Source organism: Cheilinus undulatus, linkage group 5 (genome assembly GCF_018320785.1).
Source record: "Cheilinus undulatus linkage group 5, ASM1832078v1, whole genome shotgun sequence".
NCBI classification, from domain to species: Eukaryota; Metazoa; Chordata; class Actinopteri; order Labriformes; family Labridae; genus Cheilinus; species Cheilinus undulatus.
Window position 1 is genome coordinate 35507695 of NC_054869.1, and position 15672 is coordinate 35523366.

Here is a 15672-nt window from a genome sequence, read left to right on the forward strand (position 1 = left end):
GTCCAGGATTCAGAATGCAGCCCAGAGTCCGTCCCTGAGATTTTTATACTCCAGCACCCTCCCCTCCCGCTGTCTGCCGCCCTCTCTCTGACGTCACGGTGTGAAAGGATTGCATGGGTCTGACTGATATCGATTACCATGCGTGTGCTTAGGTGTTGATGATGGCATGGACACGATCTAATGTGGTAAAACAGCACGTGAGCTACATTTAAGTGTTTCATAAGGATTCATATGATTGTTTTGAATCGTAAAGCCATCCATAACACCAGTGATATTGCAGCCGACATGTTTGGTAGTCCTATTCACTCATTACGTTCTCATGTTAAAAACATAATCACATTTTGCTAAAAAGTGTAGTTTGATATAATAAAAAACTTGACGCATTTGAAGGATAAAACATCCACAATGCAGAGGATTAACACTATTTGTATTCCATTCAGGCTCTCCTCCGCCGGTGTCTGCACCAAACCCACACATAAGTCACTTTGGATCACTTGCGCCCTCAGGTGGACATAATTGATAAAAACAAGAGTACAGGGCTGTAAATGGCTTTACTAATGGTACTGGTAAGTTACTGAGTTGTGTATCCTCTCTTGTGTTGCCCCTGATAACAACAGAAGCATATTAAGTCTCTTACAACCACTCTTAACCTCCAAAGATTCTAGATCACACATTTTTAGCCATCTTTATGTCAAAAAACTACACCAGGGAGATCTATAGCAAAGCTATGATAAGCATAGCAAAGCATAACAACATGCTGAGCCTGAATGACCCAATAACATCTCATTACAGAAATGTTGGACAATGATTTCAGAGATTCTCACAAACAAATGCCATAGATAATTGATACCTTCTTGGAAAAATTGAATTATTTTGAAAATATTTCAGCAGAGCTTATTAGAAATCAACTCACCACAGGGACAGATAACTGCAGACTGACTACAAGGTTCACTGAACAAGTCAGCAGGGGCTCCAGCAGAGGACAGGTATTTTAACAAGATACCTGTCCCAGTGGAAACTCAAGCACAATTCATAAGCAGTAGGCTATTAACTCAAACAAATCAGTGAAATAAAGGCAGATGAAGGAAAGCAGAAAATGTACACTGCTACATTAGCAGACTTAAGAACTATTAGGGGTATATTGACATCCATCCATCATAATCTACACTAATGAAGCTAAGTGTATTTTCAGTCAGGAAGACTACAATCTCCATGCTGGTTTAATAGTTCATTCCAACACAGTTTCATGTGCTGCTTCATGCATGCTGACTCACTGTCACATAAGAATCACCTGTTCACATCCCTTTGTTGCACCTATCCAATACTGCTACTGTTATTCACTCTAAGCCTATCATACTGCATATTCCTTTGAAATGTGGTTTTCTCCCTCACCAGTTCATAACTGGCACGGCTGTGAGCGACCCTCAACCTCCCCATCACCTACAAGTCTAGCAGATGTCATCATCAGCTATCAACCTTAGTGTAACCCTTATCTATTTCTGCCAAACTACACACCTACACACTGTTTTATTCAGTGTTTTAATTCAGTTTATATATATATATATATATATATATATATATATTTTTTTTTTTTTTTTTTTTTTTAACACACTTTTGAACCCCACAGAGAATCCCTGGGGATATGTCAAGAGGACGATGTGAGACACCAGACTCAACAATACACACAAGCTGAAGGGTGCTATTAGAGCAACCTGGGCCTCATAACACCCCAGCAGTGCCACAGACTGATTGGCTCCATGTTGCTTCACATAGATGCAGTAACTTGTGCAAAAGGATCTCTAATCATGTGCAGGAATGAGCATAATTTCCCAGAAGTTCAACATTTCTCTATTATGGGCCTATGTTTTGTGATACTCCTGAGATAGTGGATTTTAGATTTTTGAGAGATTTAAACTGTAATCATTAATTTCTAAACAAAACAAATGTTTCACATTGTACGAGATGAATCGAGAATATACTCAAATTTAACTTTCTTATGTAAATCACTGGAAAAAATGAACTTTACATATGTAATTTTTTGCAAAGCACCTGTATACTTGTAAATTCTTTTGTGGATTTTAATGTGTTCCTATGTGCTTCTATTCATGCTTCTTTTGCATTTTTATTTTTAGTCTCTGGGCAGCACTTTGGTAAAGGGCTATGCATATTTTTTTTTAATCTGCTATATAAATAGGGTGGATTGAATTTCCTACATTACTGGCAGGAATACTGCTGTCTTACAGACCTTTACACCTTACTTTTGTGTTCACTATCTTGTCCCAAAAAAATTAAGCCAAAATAATTGTATGTGAAAGTTTCTGCCAGTATACCTGATTGTGATCCCAATAAGTGATGTAGACAAAATATTTCATTGATGTTTTCAAGTTTTATTGCAGACAAAATAGGCAAACATGTGATATTTGGGTTATATGCTGTACATAACCAAACAATTTACACTTAAAGCCTTTTCTCTACACAGAAGCATTCGTCATGAGATTTTCAAAGACCAGGTTTTCAGTTTGTGGTTATCTGAGGAAATGTTTTACATATAGGTTAATAAATTAGTTGTGGTAACTAATGTTTATACAGCTTTACAAAATGAAAACATGGGACCATACTTTAAGAATTAGGTGAAAACACCACACAGTCCCTTCTATTGCATTATACAAAGGAGGTTTATTAGAGGTGATGTGAAGTTCAATTATTGAAAGGGAAAGAGATGTTAAGATTGAAATCTAAAGTCAAAGCCATGTTCCTGACAATAGTGCTTGATTGCATTTACCAAAAGGCTGTCACCAATATCAAAAAGGCTTAGTATGTTCTGGCAGTGAACAAATAGTGCAGGGCCTTAGTAATGTCAGAATCATCCTGACATCCTGTCAGGCTTAGTCAGAGTCCTCTCATCCCTTCAATGTTCATAAACATCCTTTAGAAGGATATCTTCTGATTAGTGCACACAGCCGATAACATCTATTATATCAGTAAGATTGTGACCTTTGTGCACTCAGCTCTCTCAGGTGTGAGCGCACCCTTCTTATGTCATAGGCAAAAGTCTCATCAAGACCAGAGCCGGCAGACGACTCATGTGGCCAGTCGGGGAAAGGAAAACGACAAGAGATGACCCTGGCATCGTCAGGAAGCTCTTTCAACAGCTTCTCTCCAAGAACATGCATCTACAAACCAAACAGAAAAAGGTTAAGTCAGTTTATTAGCATTCAAATGCTATGCATCAGTGTTTTCAGACAAATAAGCACTTCTAAATGTACCCAGAAATTTTAAGGGTGTGCTGCATGTGTCAAAACAAAACAACAGGGAAAGTCTCCTGCTGTAAGGTGCTTATATGAGCAGTCAACTTCAGAGGCAGTACAGGTGCATCTAAAATATTAGAATACAATGAAAAAGTTCATTTTTTCCCATGATTTATTTAAAGAAATTAAACTTCTGTAAATTCTAGATTCATGTCATGCAAAGCAAAAAAAATTAAGGCTTTTTGTTTAAATCTTAATGATTACAGCTAACAGCTCTCAAAATAAATATCTCAAAATATAAGAATATTGTGGAAAATTCCAATTTGCAAAGATTTAATAAGGCTTCATTCTCTCTCTGGTTCAGTACACACAACTGCAATCCTGGCGAAGACTGCTGATTTTACAAATGTTCAAAAGACAATCTCTGACACCCTTCTCAAAGAGGGTAAGCCACAGAAGGCCACTGCTAAAAGGGCAGACTGTTTTCAGAGTCTGTTTTAAAGCATGTTCATGGAAAGTCAGTGATGGTTTGGGGTGCCATGTCATCTGCTGCTGTTGGTCCACTGTGCTTTATCCAATCCAGAGTCAGGGTTGTCAGCCATATACCAGGAGATTTTAGAGCACTTCATGCTTCCATTGACCTGCCCACAGTGAAACCAAAACTACCAGAAACTGGTTTACTGACCATGGTATTATTGTGTTTGATTGGCTAGCCACCTGGTCTGGCCTGAACCCCTTCAAGGATCTCTGGGGAGATGTCAAGACGAAGATGAGAGACACAAGACTCAACAAATCAGACAAGCTGAAGGCTGCTATCAGAGCAACCTGGGCCTCATAACACCCCAGCAGTGCCACAGACTGATCGACTCCATGCCACGTCAGATAGATGCAGTATTATAAATCCTTTTCTGGACTGATGTTTTGTGATATTATAATATTTTGAGATGTTTTTTTTTCCAATTCATGGGAGCTGTAAGCCATACTCATTAACATTAAATCAAAAAAGTCTTAAAATATTTCACTTGGTAATGATGAATCTCAAATATATGGAAGTTTCACATTTGAATTAAATCACAATAAGGAATTTTTTTGTGAGATGCACATGTATGTCATGAAATTTCTAAAAATATTTAGGAGTGCATGTGTGGAAAGAGGCTTGTGCTACATGACTTAGAAAAAAAGGATAAATCAAATAAAATCTAAAAGAAACTCACCACTCCTGGAGCAAGGAAAGCCGTCACATTGTTGTAAGAAGATAAATCAGTCTATGAAAGCAGAAAAATACAAACATCGTATTAACGACCATTAGGCTCTAACAGTATGTATTTTCTGACACAACGTTATGGAGGGAAATGTGACTGAACTTAAAGCTGATGGTAGAGAATAACTGTGACCCATCACAAGTAAGCAGCACAAAACATGAATGAGCTGCAGCAACAGAAGGGAAGCTTGCAGCAGCTGTTAACATGTCATTATGTAGCAGTCTTTTATATAACATCCAGCATTTCCATGGCGACAACGACTAAGTCATGTCTGTCACAGATGGTGGCTCTATCATGTCAGCCACCATAACAGGACACATCCTGTTACAATCAAAAAACGACGAATTTCTCTTTTTTAAAAACTTTTGAACATATTTGATCTTATTTTTTGAACACAACTAAAGTCCTCAAAAAGTTTGGAAACATTATTTAATTAAATCATTTCTCCTCTTTAATAATACTAACTGGTATTGTATTAGTATAGTTGGAAAGCCTGGTTAGTCACCTTTATAATGAGATACAACTTGAGTGTGCATGCAGGGACTGAGCAACACATGGGTGTTCATGGGTCCTGCAACTTTGTTGATGTGTGTGCTCCAAGCATCAACATGCCACGTTTGTCACTTCAGGTTAAGGCTAGCCACACACTAGACGATTTTTAAATCTTAATTGATTTTAAAACTGTGGGAGACCACAGACATGAGGACAGTTTAAAACAATTTTTCATCTGTCCTCTGAATGCACACACTAGACGACTGAGCCAGACTGTCAGATCACTGGAGACCACACACCTGCCGACCTGCCTATTACCTCACGTGATCACGTGACTTCAGAAAAAACTAACAAACATGCTGTCTCTCCACAACAGGCTGCCCTGGCATGCGTTACAGGTGCAAGAAAAATCATAAAACAAGTGAAAGACTCAGGACGAAATCCTGGCTGGAATTAAGGTATAGTTGTGTTTATGGTCGTGAGCAGTGAAAGTACATATGATCCGTCTGGTGACGTTACTCGGTGTGCTCGCTCTCATTGGTTGTTGTGGGTACTCCATCAGCAGCACTATGACCAGGAATCGTTAAAATCAAACATATTTGATATTTACAATTCAGGGTCTGGGAGGCTACGACATGATTTGGAGCAGTAAATCAATCATGTTGACACCACACACATGCAGAGTACTTAGACCAATAATCGTCTGCGATGAGGCTCCAGTCGGTATACGTTGTTTTTCCTTATTACTGTGGGAGAGTGCAATCATCCAATCCACCAAGCAACTCAAAAGAAGAGATAATACCAAAAGGAGAATAATGCATGGGATTTCCGCACGTTTGGGGGGGCACTACCCACACGTTTAGCTGTGTTGAACAAATGCACAATCCTAACAAGTTATACCTCATCGTAAAGGTGACTAATCAGGATTTCCAATTATATATCTATTATACCACCAATTAGTTGTATAAAAGCAAGAAATAACAGACCCAAACAATGTTTCCAAACTTGTTTGGGGAGTTTCTAAATTTATATATAGTCATTCTTTAATCAATATTGACATTTCAGCACAAAAATTCTACATAACATACCTTAAAAGATAGCAATAACTTCCTGTTGAAATTCTTACCTTCCAGAAGTCTTTTTTAACAAAGGTTGCCTGACTTGAGGGTACTCCTTTCCAGTGAGCCTTGCTCCTGGCATATGACACTAAAATGGAGTTAATCTCAAAGCCTGTGCACTGGAAACCTGCTGAAGAGGCTGCAAACACCTAGAAAAAATTTGCAAATCATTAAAAAAAAAAATAAAATAAAATAAAATTTAAAAAAAAAAAAAAAATATATATATATATATATATATATATATATATATAAAAATAGATGATGTGTGATCCAGTATACAACCACACTTTAAAGATCCCTTCTAAACAACTTGAACTAACTAACCAGTCTTCCGTCTCCTGATCCCAGATCTGCTAAGCGGCCTGTTCGTCCTTCAAGCAGCTTCATAGTGTTTAGCGTCTGATCTTTACTGGAGGGCAAATAAGGAACCTGAACCACAGTAAAAACATATAATATGTCAATATATGTGTGCGCCCAGTTTACAAGACTTCTTTACTGTAAAGATGGTTAGAACATGATAAGATTAGATATTACTGTCATCATTTTTGGCATTTTTTCCTAGATTGTAGATAGTAGTCTAACATTCAAGTTGAGGGAGAATTTCAGTATGTCATGTTGACAAGTTATTTAAAATCTTAATGGAATAAACATAAGATGCTTGTGCCCTAATAAAAGGATAGGCCCTAAGTGAAAAAAGTCCTGGTCGTGATGTTGACCATCATGTACTATTTTTATTAATTTTATTATTTAATAACGATGTATTCTTGTTTTATGTTTTGCTTTTATACTGTGAAGCACTTTGGTCAACCATGGTTGTTTTAAATGTGCTATATAAATAAAGTTGAATTGAATAAAATTGAATTTACCCAATGTGCTACTAATAAATTGCCTATCACATGGGTCTTAGTTTCCACAACAGCATCGCCACCTATAACAAACATGGGCTCGCCACATGCAAGCCCCAGGTAGTGAAAATGCTGGTGCTACCTGACCTTACATAAGGCTGCTTAATTACCCCCACAAGCAAAAGCAGCCATTCCTGTCGCCAACATCACACACCAAAAAACCTGCAAATACAAAACTTGACAAAATAGGAGGACAGGGAAAATTATTTGACACAACACTATATCAACAAGGTTGTCTTGTACTTCTAGCGAAAAAAAACCCTTTTAAATTCACCTTAAGTTTGCTTTTGTTCACAGCAGTCAAGTCTTCTGAGTGCTGTGTCTGTAACCTTGAGTTTGTTCTCCCACTCACTGTCAGAGGAACTGTTTTACCATATCAGGCTAAATGACACTTTCCACAGGGCACTCTTTCTTAAACCTGTCTCTACACAGCTGTGGTAAACAATATTTAATCTGTACTCTTGTCAAATCCATCATTCTTCTGCAAAACGTTTAACTTCCTTTATAAAGTGTCTTGCAGAATAAATAAAGCATCAAGACAATATATCAATAAAAACACAGGTGAGAGTGATTTCATTGTAGGCGCAAAAGCAAATGCATTTTAATTAAATGTCTTATGTTACCTAACTTCTGTTAATCTGCTCCTGATCATCATGTTTCTTGTTCATCTTGTGCTGACAGTAGAAGGAAAAATAGTGCATAATCTACAGTGTGAAAAGGGATCCCTGCACAGTTTGTCCTTCAGATTAAAGCACTGTTTAGATTGTGCAGTCCTCCATAAAGCATAATCACAATTATAGACTTACCATGTTCTTCTTTCCCCATATTTGTTGATAGCACGGAGCACTACGCTCCAAAATAAGCAAATTATCATTAATGTGCAAGTTATGTCATGTTATTACTTCGCATCTGATTTTTGATTTTGGACTAACATGCTGGGATTTTTTAATTGTTGAAAGGTAGAAATCAAGCAAAGCAGGCAAGCAAAATCAATGAAAGGATATCTCAAGAACCTTGAGGTTCCAGGGGACTTTACGAAAGCCAGGTAGAGCAAACAGGCTCCAAACTCCATACAGGCCTGTAATCAAGGCACCTGTGCAGGCCGACACAAGGTGATTGGCTCTGGTGGTAGAGCAGATCCTGCTGTGGTCCTGCAGAATTATGTCAATAGAGTCCTCCATAGATGACCACCTGTATGGTAGATAATACAGCAGATGAGGACATGTTACTGCAGTGTGTAAAAACAATGTAACCAGAAGATAAGGAGATAAAAAAAAGGTCAAATAGTCTCTGCACAGCTTTGAAGTATGCTTGGAGTCATTGTCTTGTTGGTATATGAACCCATGACCAATCAGATTCAGTCCAGAAGGGATTCCATGATGCACTAAGATGTTGTGGTAGATGGTCTTGTTCATGATACCGTCCATTTTCACTCATTTGCACATGCTGTGTCCACAAATGGAACCCCATACCACAATGGAATCTCCAGCGTTTCACTGTGGGTGCAATGCATCTGGCATCAAAACGTTCTCCAGCTTTTCTGCCGACATAAACACGACCATGCTGACCGAAGAGTTCAAACTTGGACTTGTCTGTCCAGAGTACCTTCTTCCAGTCATCAACAGTCCAGCGTTTGTGCTCCCTGGCAAATCTGAGGCGTTCTGGATGTTTGCAGGCCTCAACAATGGCTTCTTAGCAGCTATTCTTCCCTTTAAGCCTTGTTCTGTCAGTCGTCTCCTTATGGTCATTCTGGAGACTTTCTCAGACTCTGATCTAGAAGCATTCATCTCTGCCTGAAGATCAGCAGTGGTCTTCTTCTGTCTCTAGTACTTCAAATCTTAAGGTGTCTGACATCTGCTTCAGTTATCTTTGGTTTCCTGCCTCTTCCTTGGGACATTTTCTAAGTACCAGTCTCGGCAATTGACTCCAAAGCATACTTGACCACACTGTGAGAACACTTTATGTCCCTGGAGTTCAGTCTAATCATCAAGAAATGGAAAGAATATGGCACATGTGTAAATCTGCCAATATCAGGTCATCCTCACAAACTGGGTGATTGAAAAAGGAGACTAGTGAGAGAGTCCACCAAGACACTTATGTCTACTGTGTTTGTGGAAACCAAACACTGCACATCACCACAAACACACCTTTCCCACTGCGGAGCACATTGGTGGCAGCATCATGCTGTGGGGATGCTTTTTGTGCAGCTGGCGCTGGAAGGCTTGTAAAGGTATAGGATAAAATGAATGCGGCAAAAAATAGCAAAATTCTGGAGGACAATCTTATTCAGTCTGCAAGAGAACTACGGCGTGGGAGAAGACTTATTTTACAGCAGAGACAATGACCCAAAGCATACAGCGAAAGCTACACAGAAATGTTTTAAAGACACCAAGGTGAATGTTCTGGAGTGGCCGAGTTAAAACCCAGACTTCAATCCGATAGAGAATTTGGGGCTAGACTTGAAAAGGGCTGTTCGAACCTGATCCCTATCCAACCTGAGAGAGCTTGAGCAGTTTTGCAAAGAAGAGTGGAGTAAAAATGCAGTGCTATAATGTGCAAGCCTGACTGGGACCTATCCACACAGACTCAGTACTGTGATTGCAGCCAAAGGTGCATCTACTAAATACGGACTTAAAGGGTGTAAATATTTATCCAAACACTTAACATTAAATATTTTTTTAGTTTATTGATATTACTTTGCAGAAATCTTTTTTCACTTTGACATTAAACAGTTTTTCGGTCAAGAAAAGTCTAAATATATTGACCATGATTGATTTAAAAAATCAATAAAAGGGTAAAACATCCAAGGGAGTAAATACTTTGTATAGGCACTGTATATATCCATGCATCCATGTCCCACTTCTGCAGTGATGTAGTGCTTTCACACAAAGGAGCACCAACATGTTGCCATTGAGTGGTTTGTTTTGAAAGTACAGAGGTGACGTAACAGCTGAGTTACATTACTGCACTATAGTGGAACCTCTGTGTAAACTACATTCATGAAAAACATTGCCAGAAAATGATGTGAAGCTTTGATTAGATTGAGAAAACAGAAAAGCTTAAAATCAACTTCAACTAATTATTAGAAGTTCATCATTTTTGGCAGATGCTTTTGGAAAGTTCCAGATTAAATTGACCTATACACAAGCAAAAACATCAGCAAGTTACTAGAGCTTTCCTTGGATATGGGAGTAATCAGTCCTCTCCATTCATTAACAAAGTTTGGCACGAGTTAAAAGAGGGCATGTAAGGAACTTTCACCAGAAAATTCTGAGCAATTTCTGAATAATTTCTCAACAAGTAGTTTAATGTTATGTTTAAGAAGCAAAGAAACATGACTTTATTTAAGATGGTGCATTGTGGAGATTTATCTAAAATGTAGAACCTTTAAAAGTAGAGAGAAAATTAGTCACAATTTGTTGGTCAAACTGATTCATTAAGACATCAATAGGGAAAAAATAGTCAACTGTAATTAAGAGAGTAGTTGGCTGTTTGGCTGACAGCTGGTGCTTATAGAAAGCCCTGAGGATGGAGAGGATTATAACAATCCCCTTCATGTAGCAGCTTACATACTACATAAGGCTGAATCAGTGACAAAAAAGTATCTTTCTGATAATGGGGCTAAAAATTTTAAAGTTGTTGTTGATCTTTTGTTGAAAAGTTACACATTTATTGTCATTTATTGGCCACTGAACATGCTGGAATTCAAATATCTACAAATATAAGCACAACCATTATACAGTATCTGTTAAGCCCTCTTTGCATAAACAAGGTAAATTCAAATGTTTTTGTGGTCACTTTCCAAAGTGTGGTTTGGAGTATCTCTTCTAATGTCAACTCATTAATAAGGAATCAGTTGTTGGCATACAGGCCAAAGTCATAAAATTAAAGTCTACAGCATTTCTATTTTTGCAAACTTGATAATTCAAAATACCTATTCTTAACACAACACTCTTTATTCGTTTTAAGCTAAAAATAGTTTGATGCTTGTCATCCGGTTTCTGCCCAGTATAAAAATAACCAAAGACTCTCCCTTTGTATACAAAAATAGCTCACTTTGGTAGAGGTGGCAGTTATTTGATTCCTGCCAGTGAGTCTGTTAATCATGCACTAAGGAGGCCTTTGAGGGCTGCCAGGAACAAATACCACACCTTTTCCAACAGCAGGTGGTGCCACTGTGGCCTCTTCTCATGCAGAAACATCTAGAAAAGTTTTGTTTACCAAACCGAGGTTACAACATTTAAAAGGACGACTCGGTTTGACAAAGGATTGCCTTCCACTATCTAAATACGGAGATACTTAATTATTGCAATAAAAAGTTAAGAGGTTCCACGAGACGAATTCGCTGCAATGCATTGGCAGTAAACAAATGTACAAATAAGACACCCATTTATGAGCAAATACACAAAATACGTGGCAAAGATTTCGTGTACTTGTGAGGTTATAACTCAAAAACACAGACTTGTGGAGACAGACGTGTTTGTTGAACCTACCTGACCCGCCCACTCGTCTGCTGCTGCGCACTCAGTCTACACGCCGATCCTCCAGTCAGAGCTCGGTGAGTCTCTTTATAGCCCGCCCCATAACTTTATACACAGCCTATCAAATGTCTGCTTACTGGCTGATACCAGAAAGTCAGAGCTAGAATGAATCCAAAGTGGACTCTAGGCTTATATAATGTCTGTTGGTCTAGTACTGTGCTCTTCTTTAACGCATGGGGGACTATTATAAATAATTTCGGCTTCAAGTGAGGGCTGAGTCATAGGAGAGAGACTGGGTATTTAAAACCCACCGGAAAACGCTCAGAATAGTTGATACTATAAGTGTATTCGTCCTCACTTCCTAATGACAATACTACACATCCGCATTAACGCCTTTCAAATTAATTATGCAGCTCTCTTAATCCGCCTAACAGAGAGAGCTGATGTGATTACAATTGCAAAATAAGTTGTCCATGTTTTGCACTTCCGACAAGGATTATGATTGCACGAGCTCTCGAAATAATTATACAAATATTCATTAGCACCTAGGTCGCTATGGAAGCCCACTTCCGTCAGGGAAAAAAGAAAGAAAGAAACGTTTATGTGGACAATTTAAGAAAATGTCCATTATACAAATAACGAGAAAAAAGTAATGGTTGTGACTTAAAAAAAAAAAAAATAGATAGTCTAATAACTATAACTTTCAGGGGTTTTTTTTACGTATATTTTGAGTTTTTGGGTCATAATTTTGACTAACTTTCTCAGACATTCATTGTTTTTTCTTTATCATAGAATTATAACTATCATAATTATAATTTTCTTTAACAATTTTGACACGTATCTCACAATTATATCTTAGTATATCATTATTTAGAATTTTATGTCAATTTCCACTTTCTGTCATATAATCACAACTATCACATACATTTGATTTTTTCATCTCATACTTTTGACTTTTTATGTTATAATTTTGAATTTTATCTCATAATTATGACTTCTATATCATGATCATGATCGTCTTTTAAATAACTTTTAATTTTATCTTAGAATTTTGTCTTTTTTCTCATGCCTCTGTCTAACATTATTAGACTTTTAATGTTTTGTCATAATTTCCATTTTCTGTCTTATGATAATAAAGCCTATTATCTACTAAATTTGACTGTTACCTGATAATTTGGGGTTTATTGCATGATCACAACTTTATTTTAATTTTGAGTCAGTTTTTCTTTCATTTAAGGATGTTCTATGCCACAACTTCAACTTTCTGTCTCAATGTTATGATGTAATTTCTCATATCCTTACTTATTTTTCATCTTTTATAATTTAGACTCTTTTTCAAATACCATCTCGTCACCTCATAACTTAGATCACTGGTTCCCAACCTGGGGTCTGCTCTGAGGCTGCTAAAATTTGATTTGCAAATATTGACTAAAACCATGATAAAGCAGTTATTAAGCATTTTATACAAAGGTGTTTTGATAAGAAAAGCATGCATAGGCCTTTTTTAGGGTTTTATCAGCGAAACAATTAAAATCGATGTTGATTTTCGGCAGCAGTGTGTCACTTTTTCTTCTTTCTTGGGTGCAAGGGGGGCACCGCTTTTCTTAAGTACATGTGAGGGTCTCCAAGGAAAAATAACTATCACATGATGTTTTGGTTTAACCTTATAGTGATGACTGTGTCTTATTTAACTTTTCATATAATATTTAGACTGCCAGCTCATGATTATGATTTACAATGTCATAATTAAGACTTTTTCTGCCATTTTGGCATTTAAGTTCATATGTTTTTACTTTTTACACATAATCATAATCATAACTATCATTTCTGTTACTATCACTTTTTTTTGCAATTTTGAATTTTGCTCAAATAATCTTGGCATCAATCTCATGATAATGACTTGATATACAATTATTTTCCATATTCCGAGTTTTTAAATATTTTTGAACTTGTATTTGACAATTTGCACTCTATTTCATATACCATCTTTTCACCTTATAATTTAGGTTTCCTAAAACATGTTTTCCTTTAATTTCATTATTATTATTATTATTATTATTATTATTATTATCTTAGAGCATTGTTTTTTAACCTTTGGACTCACTATCATGATTTGAACTTTTATCCTATAACATATTTAGACTTTTTTTTTTTTACTTTTTACACCACTTTCCACATTATTAAGCAAATGACATTTTTCTTTTGTTTTCTGAAATATTAATGCAAATGACAGTCAGAGTATTTTTCAAGTCATCAGCCGTTAGAGCATAATTCAAATGTTTTTGAACAAACTTCATAATGATAACCATAATTTTTCTTTTAAATAAAAACCTAAAAATGTACTTTTCCACATTATTAAGCAGGCCACAGGTTTCAAGCAATGTGGGAAGAAAAAGGATCTCTCTGCTGCTGGAGAGTGTCAAATAGTGTAATGCCTTGGACAAGGAATGAAAACATTAGATATTTCATGAAAAATTAATCGTGATCATCGTACTGTGAAGAAATTTGTGGCTGATTCAGAGCACAGACGGGTTCATGCAGATAAAGACATAATGAGGAAGGTTTCTAACAGACAAATTCATTGGATTGAGAGACCAGATTCTAAAATGCCATTACAAAGCAGCAAACAGGTATTTGAAGCTTCTGGTGCCTCTGGAGTCCCACCAACCTCAAGGTGTAGGATCCTCCAGAAGCTTGCAGTCGTGTATAAACCTACTATTTGGCCACCCGATTCAATACTCACAAGCAGAAATGGTTGCAGTGGGCCCAGAAATACATGAAGACTCATTTTCAAACAGTCTTGTTGACTGATGAGTGCCGTGCAACCCTGGATGGTCCAGATGGATGAGTAGTGGATGGTTGGTGGATGGCCACCATGTCCCAATAAGGCTGTGACATCAGCAAGGAGGGAGCGGAGTCATGTTTGGGCCGGATTCATGAGGAGAGAGCTGGCAGGCCCCTTTTAGGGTCCCTGAAGGTGTGAAAATGACCTCGGCAAAGTATGTAGAGTTTCTGACTGACCACTTTCCTCCATGGTAAAAAAGAAGAGCAGTTCCTTCTGTGGCAAAATTATCGTCATGCATGTCAATGCACCATCTCATGCTGCAAAGAATACCTCTGTGTCATTGGCTGCTATGGGCAAAAAAGGAGAGAAACTCACGGTGTGGCCCCCATCCTCTCCTGACCTCAACCCTATTGAGAACCTTTGGAGCATCCTCAAGCTAAAGATCTATGAGGGTGGGAGGAAGTTCACATCAAAACAGCAGCTCTGGGAGGATATTCTGACATCCTGCAAAGAAATTAATGCAGAAACTCTCTAAAAACTCACAAGTTCAAGGATGCAAGAATTGTGAAGGTGATATCAAAGAAGTGGTCTTTATGTTAACATGTAACTTGGCCTGTTAAGATGTTTTTGATTGAAATAGCTTTGATTTAAGTAAAAGTGACCTCCTAATGCTGCAAACTCAATGAATGACCATTTTCAGTTCTTCAGAACCAAAAAAAAGTTTTAAAACTCTGTCATACTTAATAATGTGGAAAAGTGCATTTTGTTTTTTTGTTTTTTTTTTTTTAATATGGTTATCATTATGAAGTTTGTTCAAAAACATTTGAATTATGCTCTAATGGCTGATGACTTGAAAAATACTCTGACTGTCATTTGCATTAATATTTCAGAAAACAAGAGAAAAATGTCATTTGCTTAATAATGTGGAAAGCGGTGTACTTACTATCTCATAATCATGTCTTTCTTATCTAATTATTCTTACTTGCTTTCTCGTAACTACATTTTTGTTTCATAATTCTGATTTTATTTTTTATGCCACCTTTTGACTTTCTCTCTTTGATTTTGACTTAGCCTATTTTCTCCTGATTTTGATTCTATCTCATTATTTTTACTTACTCTCTCATGACTGTGACTGTATTTTGTTTTGGATTTTTTATAGTTTGGGATTTTATTCCCTTTTTTTATGACTCAAGACATTCATTTTTCTCACCATTGCTAATCTTTCATATATTTCCTCTTTTTTTTACGGGCGGAAATGGGTTTTCATAGTCCTCTCCTCTCTTATTTGCATAGGCGTTTGTTTTGTGAAGCGGGCTCTGCTGCAGGGGCGGGGGTGGCGGTGAGAGCGTCTGTAGCTGACGCAAAAGGAGAGGCTATTATA

General features: G+C 37.2%; 1 protein-coding gene across 2 annotated transcripts; it reads right to left on the reverse strand.

Moving 5' to 3' along the window:
• Nucleotides 1-2384: 2384 nt before the first annotated feature.
• Nucleotides 2385-11561, reverse strand: si:dkey-190g11.3 (uncharacterized protein LOC567059 homolog). 2 transcript variants are annotated; one of them, XM_041786689.1, is made up of 7 exons: nucleotides 11519-11561; nucleotides 8039-8216; nucleotides 7832-7871; nucleotides 6445-6549; nucleotides 6129-6269; nucleotides 4463-4513; nucleotides 2385-3173 (listed from the first exon to the last, which is right to left on the reverse strand). In XM_041786689.1, exons 2-7 carry the CDS (start codon nucleotides 8095-8097, stop codon nucleotides 2979-2981), a joined length of 591 nt encoding a protein of 196 aa, XP_041642623.1. In that variant the 5' UTR covers nucleotides 8098-8216; nucleotides 11519-11561; the 3' UTR covers nucleotides 2385-2978. The 2 variants fall into 2 exon arrangements, with proteins under 2 accessions (XP_041642623.1, XP_041642622.1); XM_041786688.1 differs by lacking the exon at nucleotides 7832-7871 and having other exon boundaries at nucleotides 11519-11555.
• Nucleotides 11562-15672: the final 4111 nt, after the last annotated feature.

Bases quoted from the DNA above. Each gene is read 5' to 3' on its own strand.
- si:dkey-190g11.3 (XM_041786688.1), bottom strand. From the start codon at position 8,206: ATGGAGGACTCTATTGACATAATTCTGCAGGACCACAGCAGGATCTGC. The intron at 4,514-6,128 runs GTAAGAATTTCA...CTGCTTTCATAG, and splicing joins TTAAAAAAGACTTCTGGAAG to ACTGATTTATCTTCTTACAA. The intron at 3,174-4,462 runs GTGAGTTTCTTT...TTTGGTTTGTAG, and splicing joins CTTTCCTTGCTCCAGGAGTG to ATGCATGTTCTTGGAGAGAA.